We start from the raw sequence: 15,976 nt of genomic DNA, 5'->3' as shown, positions 1-15,976 counted from the left end.
CTTAAAAATTTGGACAAGAAACTTGGTAATCGAAATTGTTGATCCTACAAGGGAACGACTAAATGTATCATACCAAATTAACAGAGGGAGAATACCATCTCCTGAGGCCTTGGACGGCTTAGAATCTATTAGATGCATGGAAACATTGCCCCTGTGAAAGCACCTCCTTTCTTTGTAAAAGTTGAACCATAACGACTCCAGATCCCCTGGATCGAGCCCAGGATCCAGCGACGCATTCGCACCGTCTAATACACCCTAGGAAACAAATCCTAGATGGCGGAATGCCGCAACCGGAATCCGACCCTGTGGCATTGCGGTGCCAACAGGCCGGAGGCGTGGTTGCCGCGCAAGGCTATCTCTACATGTCCCTGCTGAGAGCATTAAGCTCCTGAGCTGGCATAAACATCAGGTCCATACATATAACCCCGCTCATGTCTGCAGCGGTTTTAGTTCTGCAGCGACTTTCCATTCTTGCTTAGGGTATAGCCTATACCCATCTCGAGCCGTCCTTTAAGCCTAAACAATTGCGCAACTATTCTGGCGTCTCCCGTTGGCACATCACACTCTCCTCTCTTCCGCAGCAATGGCTCCAAGGAATCAGGCGGCCTGGATTCCCGCCAAAAAGGCACGGCCGTTCAAAGTCGGCGATGCACCGTATACACCTGCAGGCCCGGGCCAGGTGGTCGTCAAGAATACCGCCGTGGCCATTAATCCTTTCGACTGGGTGTTACAATTTATAGGTCCAGCACTGGCTGGCTATATCAAATACCCTTTCATATTTGGCACCGACGTTGCCGGTGAAGTGGTCGAGGTTGGGCCCGATGTGGATCGTCTCCGTGTGGGCGATCGAGTTCTCGGAAGCGCGACGGCCATAGCCAAGCAGGTCAACAGGCCGGCTGAGGGAGGCTTCCAGCTCTACACGGTGATGCGGCAGCACATGATAGCGCCAACCACCTCCCATATCACCGACAAACAGGCTTGTGTTTTGGGGCTGGCTTTTGGAACTGCGGCCTTCAGACTCTTCAGCCAGAACTACCTAGGACTCGACATGCCTAGGATCCCGGCACCGACTAGTGTTATGGGCATGTCAGGCAAGCTTCGCACTGTTATCATCACCGGTGGCGCGTCGAGCGTTGGGAGTAACGCCATTCAGCTTGCCATATCCGCTGGCTACCAAGTTCTGTCGACATCATCTCCCAAGAACTTCGACTATGTCAAGAGCTTGGGCGCCACTCAGGTCTTTGACTACAAAAGCAAAGCATTAGTCAACGACCTCCTCACCGCCCTCAGGGGCCGCGAGTTAGTTGGCGCCTTCACCATCGGCCACGGTGCCGTCGAGGCATGCACCGCCGTTATGAGGAAGCATGATCCCAAACTGACTAGAAAGTTCATCGCCGTGGCCGGCGCCATCATACCTGCTGACAAACTTACGACTTTTGTTAGCAAGGGCACGTACCTCATGGGCATGATGGGCACTGCGATCAAGTCGAGTGGGACGCGCATCAGGATAGGGGTCGAAGCTAAATTCATTCTGGTCAATGACCTTATTGAGCCTACCAGCGTCGTGTCGCGACTCTATATGGACTTCCTGCCGCAGGCGCTTGAGAGCCACCAGTTTGTGCCCGCCCCTCCCCCGCACGTTGTGGGCCAGGGGCTAGATAAGATTCAAGAGGCCCTGGATCTCCAACGAAAGGGTGTGTCAAGAAAGAAGCTTGTTGTGACTCTGTAGTTGGAAGGGACATTGGAATCGAGGTTGGAAACTAGAAATAGGGTTTTATTAATTTTAGGGGAGGACAAGGGATTTCGAATTTTTGTAGTTATGCAATATACCCTTATTTCCCCGCTTCTTTTTCCGGATAGCTCTGTACATATTTTGTTGCAGTCACTGGTCCCACGACCAAAATTCTCCAATTTAATGTGTCTGTTAAAGTGCGTGCAAGGACGTGGAGAGCGAGCCGGAATTGCACATGTTGGTTGACCTTCATAAGGGGAGCCACCTTGCGTGAGGTTGTTGGGAGAATAACCAATGAACCGACTCATCATGTCAGTAATTCTGTTCTCTGCCAGGCGAATTTTATCGCCCATTCAACATCCAACAAGTAGCGACTGAGTGACAATAATTGACCAAAACGATAATATTAAAAGGTTCTATGAATTATCCAACCAACTTCATTTCCTGAATAGGGTCAATTTCCCAATAAATTACAAGGACAGTAAAACTGATCTTGGGGACGCCGGGACGGAAATCGATGTTACCGAAAGTAACATACTAGGGACGTTAGCGATACGACCCCAGCAGTCGGAGGCTATGTGAAAAGGAATGACTGCAGCAATGCTATGATCCCTTGTTGGCCAATTATCCTACTTATCGTCTCCTGCCGGCTCTTGCTTATCACCACCAGAAGTCTCGCTGCTAATAATAGCTTGGAGGTCCTTGACCTTGCGAATATCCTTCCACCCCAGTCCCGGAGAAAACACTATAACGGCAATACTAACAGCAATACCAAGGTACATGACGCGGTCGACGCTTTTAGCATACGCTGCGAGCACAGCAGTTAGCTGGGAGCCAGACACCAGGTCACGGATGGAGCGGACCCCAGCCGCGACTATGACATCTGGCGCACGGCCGACTTGTGCAACGCGCTGCTGGAGTTGTTGACGAAGGCTGTTGCTGAAAATGGCGTTTGCTGCGATCAGAGAGGTGGAAGCGCCGATGCTTTGCCAAAAGATGATAATAGCCATGGCTTGGGAGATCTGCTCTGCGGGCACGAGATTTTGTATAGCGATGTAGGGCTAGCGAGGTTGGAAGACGCGAATTAGCGGACGCCGGACACATTTAATTTACCAGAGACTATTGAAACTTACAGCTGTTGTCGTGCAACCACTTGCAACGCCGTAGAGAATTTGGTACCAAATCCACTTTGCAGCTGGGGTCGTGGGACTAAGTGTTGACAAGAGGCCATAACCAATAGCTGATATCGCACCTCCCGCAAGAAGAAATGGAAGATAGTAGCCCATAACGGAGACTTTGAAATATCGACGTTAGTCAGTGAGTAATAGAAAATGAGTGAAGGAACCACGAGCGGAAATACCTACTCAGAACGCCTGAGATGAGGGTAAATAGGACCAAACCGAGAGTGATTGGGAGCATGTGCACCCCGCTCATGAATGGCGAGTCATTGAGAATCGCCTGAAAGTAGATTGCGATATAGAAATCAGCCACTAAAACGCTGGACAGGGTGAAGAACATCGTCATCGCAGCCGACCAAATGACTTTGTGTTTGAGCATAGCAAACGGGACCATGGCCTCGTCTCCCTGCCGACGCTCCCAGAGCACAAAGAGGCCGAAAGTGACGGCGCCGCCAACTAGCAAGCCAATCACAACTGAGCTGTTCCAGGGATGTCGATTCCCACCAAACTGGAGGCCCAAGAGAAACATCACGACCGCGGGACAAATGAGCATAAATCCCGGGAGGTCTAACGACTTGATGGCGGTGCTAAGAATCTCTCGGGGAGCGCTTTTCTGTTTCCGTTCGGGAATCGTGTTAAAAAGAAGGAATCCGCCGACAATAACACCTAAGGGAAGGTTTATATAAAAGCCTGACACAGTAAAAGGTCAGCATGGGGTGAGCTTCAAAGCAGGAGATTAGGCAACGCACACCACCGCCACGACACATTCGTGGTAAGAGCCCCTCCGATGATTGGCCCCGTTGCAAGGCCCAGCTGGCCCATGCCCATGTTGACCCCCATGAAAAGAGCTTGTTTCCTTGTCGGGAGGACGGCAGAAATGGTTGTCAAAGCGCCGTTGGCCACTCCAGCAGACCCTACACCTGCAATAGCGCGGCCAATGATGAACGTGGGTGATGACTGAGCCGCTGCACATATGGCAGAGCCAACCTCGAAGACAAAAAAGAACGCAAGGAAAGTCCACTACACGATTATCTTGTTAGAATTTGGTTCAGTGCACGTGCGCGAGGAATTGGCCGTAGACAAACGCATACCTTTATGGGAAACTGGCTATAAATCTTGCCGCTCAACGGCTGGAACGCTGCGCTTCCAAGCTGGTAAGCGCCGCCATACCTAGGCAGGATAGTCAGCTCCTCGTAGAGATAGATAGCTGCGGTGACGAGCTCAACGTGTACATATGTACTTACCAACCGACGTCCACTAGTGAGTCAAAGTCGGAGGTTATGGCTGGAGTGGCCGTGGAGATGACGGCAAGATCAAGGAAGAATAGAAAATAGGTCAGTGTAACTGATGTGAGGATAAGTGTGAGGGCGAATTTGTGGGGATACTCGTACTTGAGCTCTGCATCATCGCTAGAGATGCTTTTCTCGGTGCCATCGTTCTTCTGCACTGAGCTATCCTGCCAAGACTTGGATGAGCTTATTGGAGGCCCATCCAAAATGTGAGAACTTGTCTCCGCCATTTTCAAGACGTGACTTTTGTCCAAGTGCTGTGGCTGAAGAACTTGTGGTGCAACTAGAATGATACCGCAATAGTCACCGGATCATGACAAAAATATATAAAAGAATGGCATTCCATTTTTGCTGATAAATGCTTACATCTATAATGTAGAGCGTCGGTATATGATTCCGAAATCCGATCTCAACCTAGACTCAGCTGCAGCATTGGGTTTCCGGTATAACACCTTTTGTTCAGCTCTTGGTCACATTTATAAGCCATACTGGACCCATACTGGAGTGAATAATGGACCGGAGAGTGGGCCGGAGAGCACTCTCTAAACCCGAACTTGCTTACTCCTGGAGCAGAGCAGAAGAAGCGATAATCTTCAATAAAGGAGATTTCGGAATGACAGCGATCGTGGACTTGAAAGAAGCGGTATCAACGGGGAAGTCCACGTCAGTCCATGGTTGCTATTTCTGGAGGCAACAGGGCGTTGGGTCCCTTGCGCCATAGCTATGGACCTGCCGCCTATGATCACGGTGGCCGGTAACTGACGCCGCCATTGCCTTCGTCTTCGTTGGCAGTTTGCACGGCAGTGCATGGAGAGCGCCCACTCGAGTTTCTGGCCTGAGATGCATAGAAGAGAGCGCTATGAACGGAGGTCGCTCCTAGGACGGGGGTTCACCTTCAAACCAAGCAAGCGCTCAATAGTAGAGCAGCTGGCTGCTCCCAGAAGCTCAGAAAGAAACCATGGCCCACTAGATCTATCTGTGGAGGATTTACTCATCGAGCTGCCTGCCTGTTCACTGCTCAGTTGCCCAAATGCCCTAAGGCACAATGTGGTTTAAAAAAAAAAAAAAAATTCAGATTGCTGGCGACGACAATACCTGCCTTCCCAAAGAAGAGGAATAATGTGGCATAATGCCTTATTCTAGGCACAACCAACGCACTCGGGAATGTCAAGTGCCACACCCAAATAGCATATACGGAGCGTGATTCCTGAACGGTGTTGTTCTTCCTGGTTTGCACATGCCAGGATGGTCTGAACCACCATCACGATATGCATTTAGTCAATCAAAGCAACCATCTTGGCCTCCACACCTGAATCCTATATAAAATCCAATGAGGCAACTGAAGCCAGCCAGCCGGCGCATCATGTAAATTGCACCCCATCCATTGAGAGGCCGAGCTTAAAGGTCCGTCATTCAGACGCCGTACGAGAGAACGTGGTGGTCCACATTGAATACGTTATTGGAGAACGAACTGCTGGAGCATTGAAGTTGGGCTATTCTCCGGAACAACGATAATCCGCGGTTGGCTTAACGACATTTGGCATGGCAAATCGACGGACGGACACAACAACTATCCGATGAAGACATTAAATTTCATTGAATGAGAATTGCCGGTAAGGAATGCTGTTTGTGTCCTGGTATGAAACCAGTCTTGATCTCACTAAGACTACTACTAATTGGTTAAATGACTGGTCGTTGCTGCGCTTGGTACAGACGCAGTACGTATGCACTGCACTGTATTTGCGACTTGGCTGTCAAAAGAAAGAGCTCATATTGAAATGATTATTTTAGAAATGATGGCCTATGTGAGTTATAAGTTCTACTCCACACATGAAAGAAATATGTTGTTTCAGGCAGTATTGATCAGGCATATAGGGATCGTCTTCGTGCTCAAGGGTCGAGCATCATCGCGTATCTATCCATAGCCCATGTGATCGTACCCCGGGAAAAGAAATGGAATCTGAATATCTGATGAGTCAAACAATGCCAAACCATGGGATAGAATGAATGCTATACAATGAATTCATCGGTCGGGTCGGTGCCAATTTAACGAAGGGGACGTTGGACGCTAGACACTAGAAGCGCGAAGAAGATTGAAAAACCAGATGCTGCCCGAAGGCGTTTGCAAGTCGATCATCTCCGAACTTCTCACGCGCTGGTATTGCTCCCTTGGTGACGTGACATGGTACATGCATCAAAGAGCATGATCAAGCTTTGTTTATGGAGACAATTGCATTGTTTGGTTAGCTGCCGGAAAACAGCTCTTCGACCTGGAGATGGCTGTGGATGAGGTTTTTTTTTAGCCCATTGAGCCATAGATCACATAACCAGCCGTTGGTGAGGCTTGCGTGAAGACTAATAATAATAACATCGCAGAGAAACGAAAAAAAGGTGCAATCGTCATCGATTGGTCATGGTCCGGGTTTAATTTTGAGATCGGTTTCCAGTACCTGGCAACGACGCGAGAGGCGGATGCCGAACCAGCATGAAGTACTTACTTAATTATTATTATTTATTAATAATAATATTACCTAGGTACTGTACATACATCAACAACGCTAGTGGCGATGCCCTATATACTAATAATAAGGCAGCAGTCGCATTTATTAACAACAAAAAATTGTGACATTTGCCGTTGGATCAAGTTGGAAGAAAATTGTCTCTTGGCGTTGCAGTAGATCACAGATCACGCAATTTCAGGGTAGGTTGACGGCGTTTGCAGGGATGATGGCGAATCCAAGATTGCTGAATAAGATTATGCTTCAGTCTAAGACAGCTGATTGGTTGAAGTGACGTTTTATGCAGCCCCCCTGCCCCCTGTCACAAGCATGACTAAGCAGCTTATTCCTTTTATGCCCAGGCTAAACCCCCAGCGCGTCATACCATACTGCGTAGGGCTTCTTCCCCCCCTTTTGAGGCCGAATTACGACATGGTACCGCACATCCATGTACCCTGCATGAGCTGCCCCGCTGTAACTTGCGACGGACGGGCCATGGCTGGTACTTGGGACGGAGTAACGCGGATGAGCCAATGGTTGCTGCTTCCTGAGCTCGTTTTTGGGTTCTTCAAACCCGATTATCGAGTCTTGTCTGTCTTGACCAGGAAACAAAACTAACAAAAAAGACAAAAAAAACCACAAATCTTTTTTTATCTCCACGACGACAATCCGTGGTTATCCCATGTTGCTTTAGCCAGGAGTAATTGTCAAGGCGGATTAGATCATCGTCGCAAGCCGGGAGTCTGTCTGTTTTAAACCTTGCTTTTTTTTTTTTTTCCACCTTCTCTTTCTCTTCCTTTCTCTCTCTCCGTCTCTCTCTCCCCCTCTCTTTTTGTAGCTATAAACTGTTTCAATTCCTCCCTGCTCCTTCACCGGCTTGCATCCTCTAGCTTTGTTTGCTGTGTTCTTGATTGCTTTGTCGCATCTTGGAACCCCATTCTCCACTTCATTACAGATAGATTGCTCAGAGCTCAAGCCCGCAGCCGTTGAAAAACAGCATTAATGGCTAACAAACCTCATGGCGGGGTCCTAAAGGATTTGCTCGCAAGAGATGCGCCACGACATGATGAGCTGGAGGCTGAGGCTGAGACCCTGCCTGCCATTGTTCTTAATGAAAGACAACTCTGCGATTTGGAGTTGATTATGAACGGCGGCTTCAGCCCCCTTGAAGGTTTCATGAACGAGAAAGATTACAATGGGTAAGTACAGTACAATGCATATATTTTACGTCGCATCGGCGGATTGATCTTCTAGCCATTAGCCCTAAAAAGACCTATAAAGCGTGCTAACATATTTACCTCTTACCTTAACAGCGTCGTCACCGATGTTCGACTCGCAGACGGCAATGTTTTCAGTATCCCCATCACCCTTGATATATCCAGCAAGGATATCCAAGATCTTGGTGTGAAGCCAGGAGCTCGTGTTACTCTCCGGGATTTCAGAGATGACCGCAACTTGGCGATCCTGACTGTAGAAGATGTTTATAAGCCAGACAAGTATGTTTTTACTTCATATGAACTTCTTGCACTCAGTTTCTTCATATTATCTTGAGATTGCTGACATGGTGTTTCTTCCTGATAAATATAGACAGAAGGAAGCAAGGGATGTTTTTGGCGGTGACGAAGAACATCCTGCGATTAAGTATCTTTTTAGCAAGGTCGAGGAGTTTTATGTTGGTGGAAAAGTTGAAGCTGTGAATAAGCTCAACCACTATGATTATGTAGCTCTGCGATGTGGGTAAACCTTGCTGAAGTATGCCATAGGTTATCGTACTAACGTATATGCAGTCACACCCGCCGAATTGCGATCTCATTTTGACAAGCTTGGCTGGACGAGAGTTGTTGCGTTCCAAACAAGGTAAGCACCTCATGACTATCTTTTGGCTAGGACGCTCTCAATCTAACGGAAAAAAAAAAATAGAAATCCTATGCACAGAGCCCACCGCGAATTAACAGTCCGAGCTGCCCGTGCTCGGCATGCCAACGTCCTAATTCACCCAGTAGTTGGCCTCACCAAGCCAGGTGACATCGATCACTTTACCCGTGTGCGTGTGTACGAGGCTATTTTGCCCAGATATCCCAACGGAATGGCTGTCCTCGGGCTTCTCCCCTTGGCTATGCGGATGGGCGGTCCTCGTGAAGCAATCTGGCACGCAATTATCCGTAAAAATCACGGAGCCACACATTTCATCGTCGGACGAGACCATGCAGGCCCCGGAAAGAATTCCAAGGGTGTCGAATTTTATGGCCCTTATGATGCCCAGCATGCCGTTGAGAAATACAAAGATGAGCTTGGAATCGACGTCGTTGAATTCCAGCAGGTCACCTATCTCCCAGATACGGACGAGTATAAACCCGTCGACGAAGTTCCCGCAGGTACCAAAACTCTGGACATTAGCGGAACAGAGCTTCGAAAACGCCTCCGCACCGGCGGCCATATCCCCGAGTGGTTCTCATACCCAGAAGTGGTCAGAGTACTACGCGAATCTAATCCTCCCCGATCGACGCAAGGTTTCACCATTTTCCTCACCGGCTATCAAAACAGCGGCAAGGACGCTATTGCCCGTGCCCTACAAGTTACACTAAATCAACAGGGTGGCCGCCCCGTCTCCCTCCTCCTCGGCGACACAGTGCGCCACGAGCTTTCCTCAGAACTTGGCTTCTCCCGCGAGGACCGCCACAAGAACATCCAGCGCATCGCCTTCGTCGCTGCTGAGCTCACCAAGGCCGGTGCCGCCGTCATCGCTGCTCCGATCGCCCCGCATGAGTTCAGCAGAGAAGCAGCTCGCGATACCATTTCGGCTGTCGGAAGCTTTTTCCTCGTCCACGTCGCAACGCCATTAGAGTACGCTGAGAAGACTGATAAGCGGGGTATCTATGCAAAGGCGAGACGGGGGGAGATTAAGGGGTTTACCGGCGTGGATGACCCCTATGAGGCCCCCAGGGCCGCAGACCTCACAGTTAACGTTGAGAAGCAAACTGTAAGGTCTATTGTTCATGAAATTATTCTTATGCTTGAGAGTCAGGGATTTTTGGATAGATCTTAGAATTTCTTTTGGAAAATTTTAGAATAACTTTTATGTTTCTTGGTTCCTACCTTCTATTTTTCTTTTCTCCGCTTCATGTCACACAGCAGGATATAAAATACGACAAAAAGTTGGAAGGAGGAAGGATTTATTCTTGGGATGATATAATATAGAACTTCGATCACCACCACGGCTGGTTTAGTGACCTTTTGCATAAGATTTTTGAGAGGTTTTATCTACCTTTCATCCTTTTGGCTTAGATATCCGGAATACATAGATGTCATAAATACCTTGGGCATCTTGCAAGATAGATTGAAGCCTGTCCTGGACTTCCTGATGTTACGGCATCACTGAAGATCGGAAGAGTCATGCTGCGTAGTTGCAAATTCATAAGCAGTTAATAAATAATTTTAACAGACTTCTACTCAGTATGTTTTCTTCCAATCCGTGTCTCGTTCGGTCTGGATAGGGCTGAAAACCGATTCAAAGCTCTGATGCAAACAGGACAAACATTGCCGTCAAACCCTCCTTCAAACCTCCGGCTCAAATCCTCACTCCGAAGAAGACCCAATCCTCTCACATCCTGCATTGCTTCACTATGCTGCCTCCACAGCTTCTCACACGACGAATACCAAGTCTCCTTCGGCCATTACGGCCACCGATATACTATACCCGACCCACGAAACCCCGCTTTTTTACCATCAACGGGCCCAAACTCATAATCACCCCCCCTTCCGCTCGACACAGACCGCAGCTCCCCTTCCTTCACTCCCCTTCCGCCGCCCGGCCCACCCCAGCAACTACCAATGGCCTCTTGAATGCCGCCTTACTGCGCCTCCAGATCCCCCGTCTAATCAGCACAGAGCGCAAAGCCTACTACCAGAGGATATACCGAGGCTTAAAAATCGGCCTGAGCATATATGCAGCCATAGTACTCCTCTTCGTGATCCGAGTGGGTTTCTCACAAGAGAATTACGAGAAACTATTCCCCACACCGCCGGAATGGACGTTTAGGAGTCGTTGGAAACTGCGTACAGCGCGGGCTAGAGCGCACCCGGAGCTATTTCATAAATTACAAACAAGCTGGGCGAGCGTGGGGAACTTCTATGTGGATTTACTGGCGAGATTGGAGGATCCGGAGATTGATGGGAAGGGGCTGAAGGAGCAGGAGGAAGGGGGTTTACTGATTGAGGGCGTCGGGAAGGCGGGGTATGATATTTCGGATATGAGTGAGGCGTGGAAGATTGGATATTTCCAGGCGCTCATGGGCGCTGGAGAGGCTGCGGAGAAATTGGATGGATGGGTGGAGGATACGGAGCAGCAGATTGTTGGCCCTGCGGAGTGTGTACTTGGTCCGTCGAATGCGATGCCGCAGCTTCTTCCGGGGACGAAGAAGATGCTCAAGGAGGAGAACTGTGTGCCGGCCTATGAGAGCCCTGAGGTGTTTTATATGAAGATCCTGACGACGAAGGGATTTGAGACGCATCAGAAACTTGATGCTGCGCTGGCTTATGCTGATTGGTTAGATTTCAAGGGTTTGAAGGAGACTGCGGGAGATGTGTATAGTTGGGCGATGGATATTGCTACTTCAGGACTACCAGGGGACGTAGATCCAAAGAATGTTGTGGATCAGAACACCGGTATTTTGAAAGAGCGAGGGGATGCATATGTGACGGAGAACTTGTTACGGGCATCGACCGCCCTTGGCGTACACCAGGTGCGTTTGGGTGATTTATCGACAGCATTATCTATTTTCGTGTCTGTCTTGAGGGCTCGTCGATCCCTTCCTCAAGAAGATGAGGACTCTACAGCAAGATCCCAGGCAATTTCTCCTCCACCAAATGAGTCGAAGTCGAAGAACGACTCTTCCCTTACCCGTATTTCCAAATCTATCCTCTCCTTCCTCACACCTCCTGAATACCCGCTCCCAACCCGAACCGGCAACGAGCGCGCAGTGCGCTCCCTCTACACCACCTGCGAAGAAGCAGGCCTGATGGTATACATTGGCGAGATAATCTTTGCCTCCTCGTCGCAAGAGCGTGGCCTAGCATGGACCCGTGATGCTGTAGACCTAGCCGAAGCCACCATCCTCCAACTCAATGGTGATGAGGAAGAAAGTTCCCATCCCACCTCTGCCGTCATGTCACCAAACAACACCGGCAGCAGCAGCCACAGCTTGTCCATGAACCATTCCGACGCACACCAGCGTTGCCGGGAGTGTGTCAAGGCAGGTCTAGATAATTGGAAGCAGATGGTGCGTCGGTTAGTTGTCAAAGCGGAAAATGAGGAGTTGGAGAGCATGGATAGGGCTGGTAAGGGGTCGTGGTTGTGGTGGTCTGGGCTAGGTAGGAATAAGGTGAAGGAGATGGAGATGGAGAGGAGACGGTGGGAGGCTGAGGAATTGATTGTTAAGGAGCGAGAGAAGACGTTGAGGTATATCTTGGGTAATCCGGGATTTGCGGATTATGGGATGTCGGTGGTTGTGGGGTGATTTGAATATGAAAATGATTAGTTGTAACCTTTATTCTTCACCCTTTCTTTTCGAGGGAGGGCTGCTTGGTTTGTGGTTTGTATTATTATTTACGGACTTAGCTTACTTCGGGGTGTTTATTTTTGCGTGGGATGGTTTATTTCCTCGTATGTCCTGTCACTATTCAGCAGAACTATATAGCCCGCTTCCTTGTTTTCCGCGAAAAGTATGACTTGATCCATGGGTTTCACTTTCCACTACATTCTTCGAAGGACGAGCGAAAGGCATGTATATAGAAACTGCGGATTCAAGTCAGTCACTTAGCCCAAACGAACTAAGTCTCATGGGCCAGTCTACCCCTATGAGATAATAGCAACTGTGAGCAGTTCGTTCATAGCCCACAAATTTTGTTTCTGACAGTTGCGCCCCATCCAATTGCCCAGCGTGGCCAAAATCGTAGGTAGAGGCTAAGGACCAAGTTTGAAAAAGAAAAAAAAAAAAAAAAAAAAAAAAAAAACCTGCTCCTCTCATCGTATGGACGTACCATGGAACTAAGTGGGGCAGTTGTGAGATCGAACATTGGTTCTGGGTGGGACCTGTTAAGCTTAATTAAGAGAACGCTTTGGCCTTATTTCATCCGCTGTTGTCCAGACGTTATTCGAGATGCATTCTACCTGCTTGATCTCGGTTAAAAGAAGGAGATGATTGCTGAGCTTATACGAAAATATAAATTCTTTTCAAGGCCACGCTAGAGAAACAATTAACATTTCCATCCTCTTCCCCGAGCGAAAGATTTCATCATCCCTCGTGACTCCTAAGTTACCTACATTTACGATATGAAAAATTAAATCTGCCAAGATGTCCAGAATTCGAAGACTTTTCCAACTAGAAAAAATAAAATAAAACAGATAAGACATGGGTTTAAATTAAGTCATCAAGTTGCGTTGGTTCCAGGTGTAGAGCCATCCACTTTCCGCTCCGCACTTTTCGAACACTCAACATTCCAATTAACATCCTTTTTTATAATTAGCCGTTTACTGTCGTCATCTCTGAAACTAGGACCCGCTAGTTCCTGGCTACCGGGCTCTAACCTTGTAGCGTAGCTAATCGCATTCGCTCGTGATGTTTGCGATTGCTTGTTCCTGGAAGAATATTTCTGTAGTAGCAGTGGTCGTGGTGGTTGCGGCGCGTCTTTCTGGGCCACTGTGCTTGCATTGCTTACACGACGGTTGTTAAATTTGACTGATGGGATCGTCGAGAGGGCTAAAGTGCTGTCGCGAATGTAGCGACTCCGAGTGCCCTTGCTATTTCCGCTATTACTTTGACTTCTACCGTGGCTATGGATGCGGCTTGTGTAAGACGGTGTACCGGTTGCTTCGTATGCGGCCATAAAGGGCTTGAGGCAGGGGATCGTGTTTGCCATGATTCCGTAACTCAATTCTAACTGCAGGCTTATTGTGGCGTAGCTGCCCACCAGAGTATAATCGGAGGAGTCGAGCATTCTTTTCACATAGTGTATGTGGAAGGCTGAAGGGATTGTGACGCTGCAGTTTGGGTTAGAGAGCGAACATTTGGTTTTTTTTTGGAAGATGTCGTGATTATATAGACTCGATGTTACCGGATTGACCGAACTGGGACGACTCACAGCAGACGAGAACTGAATGCCAGGACAACAACGATCTTCCTGCTGGCATGCATTTGAATACCGGCTACAAGAAAAAACGGTACAGATGATATGCCAATCTCGGTGATTATATCAAACGCCCCTATGAACTGCCAACGAGGAAACTGTGTGATTCAAGGCATTTAGCTCCCATGACTACACCAGAATTTTTCATAGCAATGACATATCTTACCACACCGGCACATTTCGAGCTAATATCTGTCCACGGCCGAGAATGGTCGCAACCTAATGATATTAAAATCATAGATATCACTGCCCAGATCACTGACAAGCCAACCAATCCCCACGCCATGAAGATATGGGAACGACCTGGAGATATCCGAAGGTAAAAGAGCGCCGCGGAGCATTTTGAAACGCAATGGGTGAGTACGTATAGCATATCCGCAGCGTAGGTTGCCTATGTTTGAATTATCCTTTAGCACTTCTTTCGTTTAATCGACATGCCCAAATAGGAACTTCAGCATACCTTGAGCAGTGCAATATGGGGACGTGGTGTGAGAAGCTCCCTCGATTTGCCCCATCCATTACCTATCTGAACGAACACAACCGATGATTGGATACAAAATAAAACCTGAAAATCTCATGTTAGCGGAGCGCTATTTTGTTACGCACCCACGATACTTCCGATTTGCAGCAACAGGCAATCTCACCATTGCTACCAGGAGAACATAATCATCCGTTTTGACCACATGTCTAGAATGCCGGACATATGCACGTATCCCCAAAGAAACAAGCGCATATCCAAGAAACAGTGCCGTAATGATTGCTATAAATCCGCTATGGTCGTTGCTAGTGTCTACCGCCAGAGGTTCCGAAATCCCAGGGGGCAATGTCTTTGCTGCTGCCATGTAAATACAGACACTCAGAAGTGGTGGCCGAAACTAAGAAAACAGTATTTGCTCTAATGCGTGATATCAAAGGAATATTGGTATCGGGGGGTTAAAACAAAAGCATCACCGTTTATAGAAGAAGTTGACACTCTCCCCAGTCTCCGAATGAGAAGGCTGTACAGCCATGGTGCACTCTGTTGGAGGTAGGACAGCTCCCATGGAGTCTGCCTGGAGACCAAAGATAGGATATGAACCCTTAATATGATAGTTTTAATTTTTGCAGAACAGGTTCGACGAGAGTCATCGGAAGTGCCCGCTTTCGTTCATTGGCAGAGCATTCAACGTCCGCAACCAATCTCCTCCCGGGTCCCAATCTTGTAATGGCGTTCTAATGAGGCTGTAAATCGACATCTCGGGTGATCACATCATTCGTGGAACCCCAAAGAGAACCCTCCCAGTGAGTGTACTATATCATTCCCGGTGGGTGGGTGGCTGGCAAGCGGAAGCAGTGCAAAACGAAAGTCAAAAATGCATGGCCCTTATCGACTACACTGATCCCAGCTCCGATTTTCGATGACTTGATGAGAAACTTTGTAATTAACATAAGCTGTTCATCCCTCAGGGAATTAAATAGTTACAACTAATGGCCATTTTACCATGGTTGTTTAGCGTTCGTTGTCCGCTCTCCGAGAGCCTTCCAAAAAAGTTTGGTTTTTGGCAGATTAACCACCCAAATTTAGTCGTGAAACAATTGGAATATTCTCTTGTTTTTTGGCGGCAGTGAGTCTGTTCATAAGAGTAAAAAAAAAAAGTGCGTTCGCTTCCAAGTGCCTGGGCGGGACAGATCCTGCCGGCGCTCCGAAAATTCTTTCGTTCGGCTAAAGCGTTGATATGCCGGATTTAACTTGCATGAGGTGAGCGTTGTGGGGAATATATGGCTCTTTTTAAATTTTAAAGAGTTCTTTTTGGTTCGCATCAGGGGCTAGCAAAGCTAGCGGGCAGCGGAGACAGTGTCAGACAGATGATGAACATGTTTAGATTCAACTTGTTATATATGCAAGTTCAAAAACATCGTTGATCTAAGAGTTTAGATAGCATGTGAGAAAGCTCCTCTTCTCACTCCATACTCTTATTAAAGATATTTACATAAATATAGTTAGTAACTTAAATCACCGAGTTGATACATAGTAGATTTAAACTCGAGCGTTTCTGATTGATTTAACCTTATTCTTAAAATAAATAGTCTCTTGGCTGTGTGGGCCTCCTAAAC

The 15,976-nt window shown here is 48.0% G+C and overlaps 5 protein-coding genes across 8 annotated transcripts; 3 read left to right on the top strand and 2 right to left on the bottom strand.

Annotated features, from left to right (window-relative positions):
• The first annotated feature begins 81 nt into the window (after nucleotides 1-81).
• Nucleotides 82-1,760, top strand: BDCG_05918 (zinc-binding oxidoreductase). Its single transcript, XM_045421628.1, has one exon. It carries the CDS (start codon nucleotides 584-586, stop codon nucleotides 1,727-1,729), a length of 1,146 nt encoding a protein of 381 aa, XP_045277466.1. The 5' UTR covers nucleotides 82-583; the 3' UTR covers nucleotides 1,730-1,760.
• BDCG_05917 lies at nucleotides 1,522-6,667 on the bottom strand. 2 transcript variants are annotated; one of them, XM_045421627.1, is made up of 7 exons: nucleotides 6,216-6,667; nucleotides 4,155-6,159; nucleotides 4,002-4,080; nucleotides 3,660-3,930; nucleotides 3,097-3,600; nucleotides 2,866-3,026; nucleotides 1,522-2,793 (listed from the first exon to the last, which is right to left on the bottom strand). In XM_045421627.1, the coding sequence occupies exons 2-7, from the start codon at nucleotides 4,427-4,429 to the stop codon at nucleotides 2,362-2,364; spliced, it is 1,722 nt and encodes a 573-aa protein (XP_045281456.1). In that variant the 5' UTR covers nucleotides 4,430-6,159; nucleotides 6,216-6,667; the 3' UTR covers nucleotides 1,522-2,361. The 2 variants fall into 2 exon arrangements, with proteins under 2 accessions (XP_045281456.1, XP_045281455.1); XM_045421626.1 differs by having other exon boundaries at nucleotides 4,155-6,667.
• On the top strand, nucleotides 5,749-10,167 carry BDCG_05915. 2 transcript variants are annotated; one of them, XM_045421625.1, is made up of 7 exons: nucleotides 5,780-5,812; nucleotides 5,913-6,004; nucleotides 6,075-7,896; nucleotides 8,011-8,193; nucleotides 8,285-8,430; nucleotides 8,485-8,554; nucleotides 8,618-10,047. In XM_045421625.1, the coding sequence occupies exons 3-7, from the start codon at nucleotides 7,700-7,702 to the stop codon at nucleotides 9,741-9,743; spliced, it is 1,722 nt and encodes a 573-aa protein (XP_045281454.1). In that variant the 5' UTR covers nucleotides 5,780-5,812; nucleotides 5,913-6,004; nucleotides 6,075-7,699; the 3' UTR covers nucleotides 9,744-10,047. The 2 variants fall into 2 exon arrangements, with proteins under 2 accessions (XP_045277465.1, XP_045281454.1); XM_045421624.1 differs by having other exon boundaries at nucleotides 5,749-6,004; nucleotides 8,618-10,167.
• A 121-nt stretch (nucleotides 10,168-10,288) lies between these two features.
• On the top strand, nucleotides 10,289-12,660 carry BDCG_05914 (uncharacterized protein). The gene has a single exon (XM_045421623.1). It carries the CDS (start codon nucleotides 10,321-10,323, stop codon nucleotides 12,211-12,213), a length of 1,893 nt encoding a protein of 630 aa, XP_045277464.1. The 5' UTR covers nucleotides 10,289-10,320; the 3' UTR covers nucleotides 12,214-12,660.
• A 79-nt stretch (nucleotides 12,661-12,739) lies between these two features.
• Nucleotides 12,740-15,783, bottom strand: BDCG_05913. Of its 2 annotated transcripts, XM_045421622.1 has the most exons (6): nucleotides 15,363-15,783; nucleotides 14,527-15,283; nucleotides 14,343-14,447; nucleotides 14,049-14,273; nucleotides 13,838-13,980; nucleotides 12,740-13,736 (listed from the first exon to the last, which is right to left on the bottom strand). In XM_045421622.1, exons 2-6 carry the CDS (start codon nucleotides 14,722-14,724, stop codon nucleotides 13,127-13,129), a joined length of 1,281 nt encoding a protein of 426 aa, XP_045281453.1. In that variant the 5' UTR covers nucleotides 14,725-15,283; nucleotides 15,363-15,783; the 3' UTR covers nucleotides 12,740-13,126. The 2 variants fall into 2 exon arrangements, with proteins under 2 accessions (XP_045281453.1, XP_045281452.1); XM_045421621.1 differs by having other exon boundaries at nucleotides 14,527-15,772.
• Between the last annotated feature and the right edge of the window lie 193 nt (nucleotides 15,784-15,976).

This window comes from Blastomyces dermatitidis (genome assembly GCF_000003525.1).
Source record: "Blastomyces dermatitidis ER-3 genomic scaffold supercont1.6, whole genome shotgun sequence".
Classification (NCBI taxonomy): Eukaryota; Fungi; Ascomycota; class Eurotiomycetes; order Onygenales; family Ajellomycetaceae; genus Blastomyces; species Blastomyces dermatitidis.
Note: the sequence above shows the minus strand (reverse complement) of the source record. Positions and strands in the feature narration are given on the sequence as shown.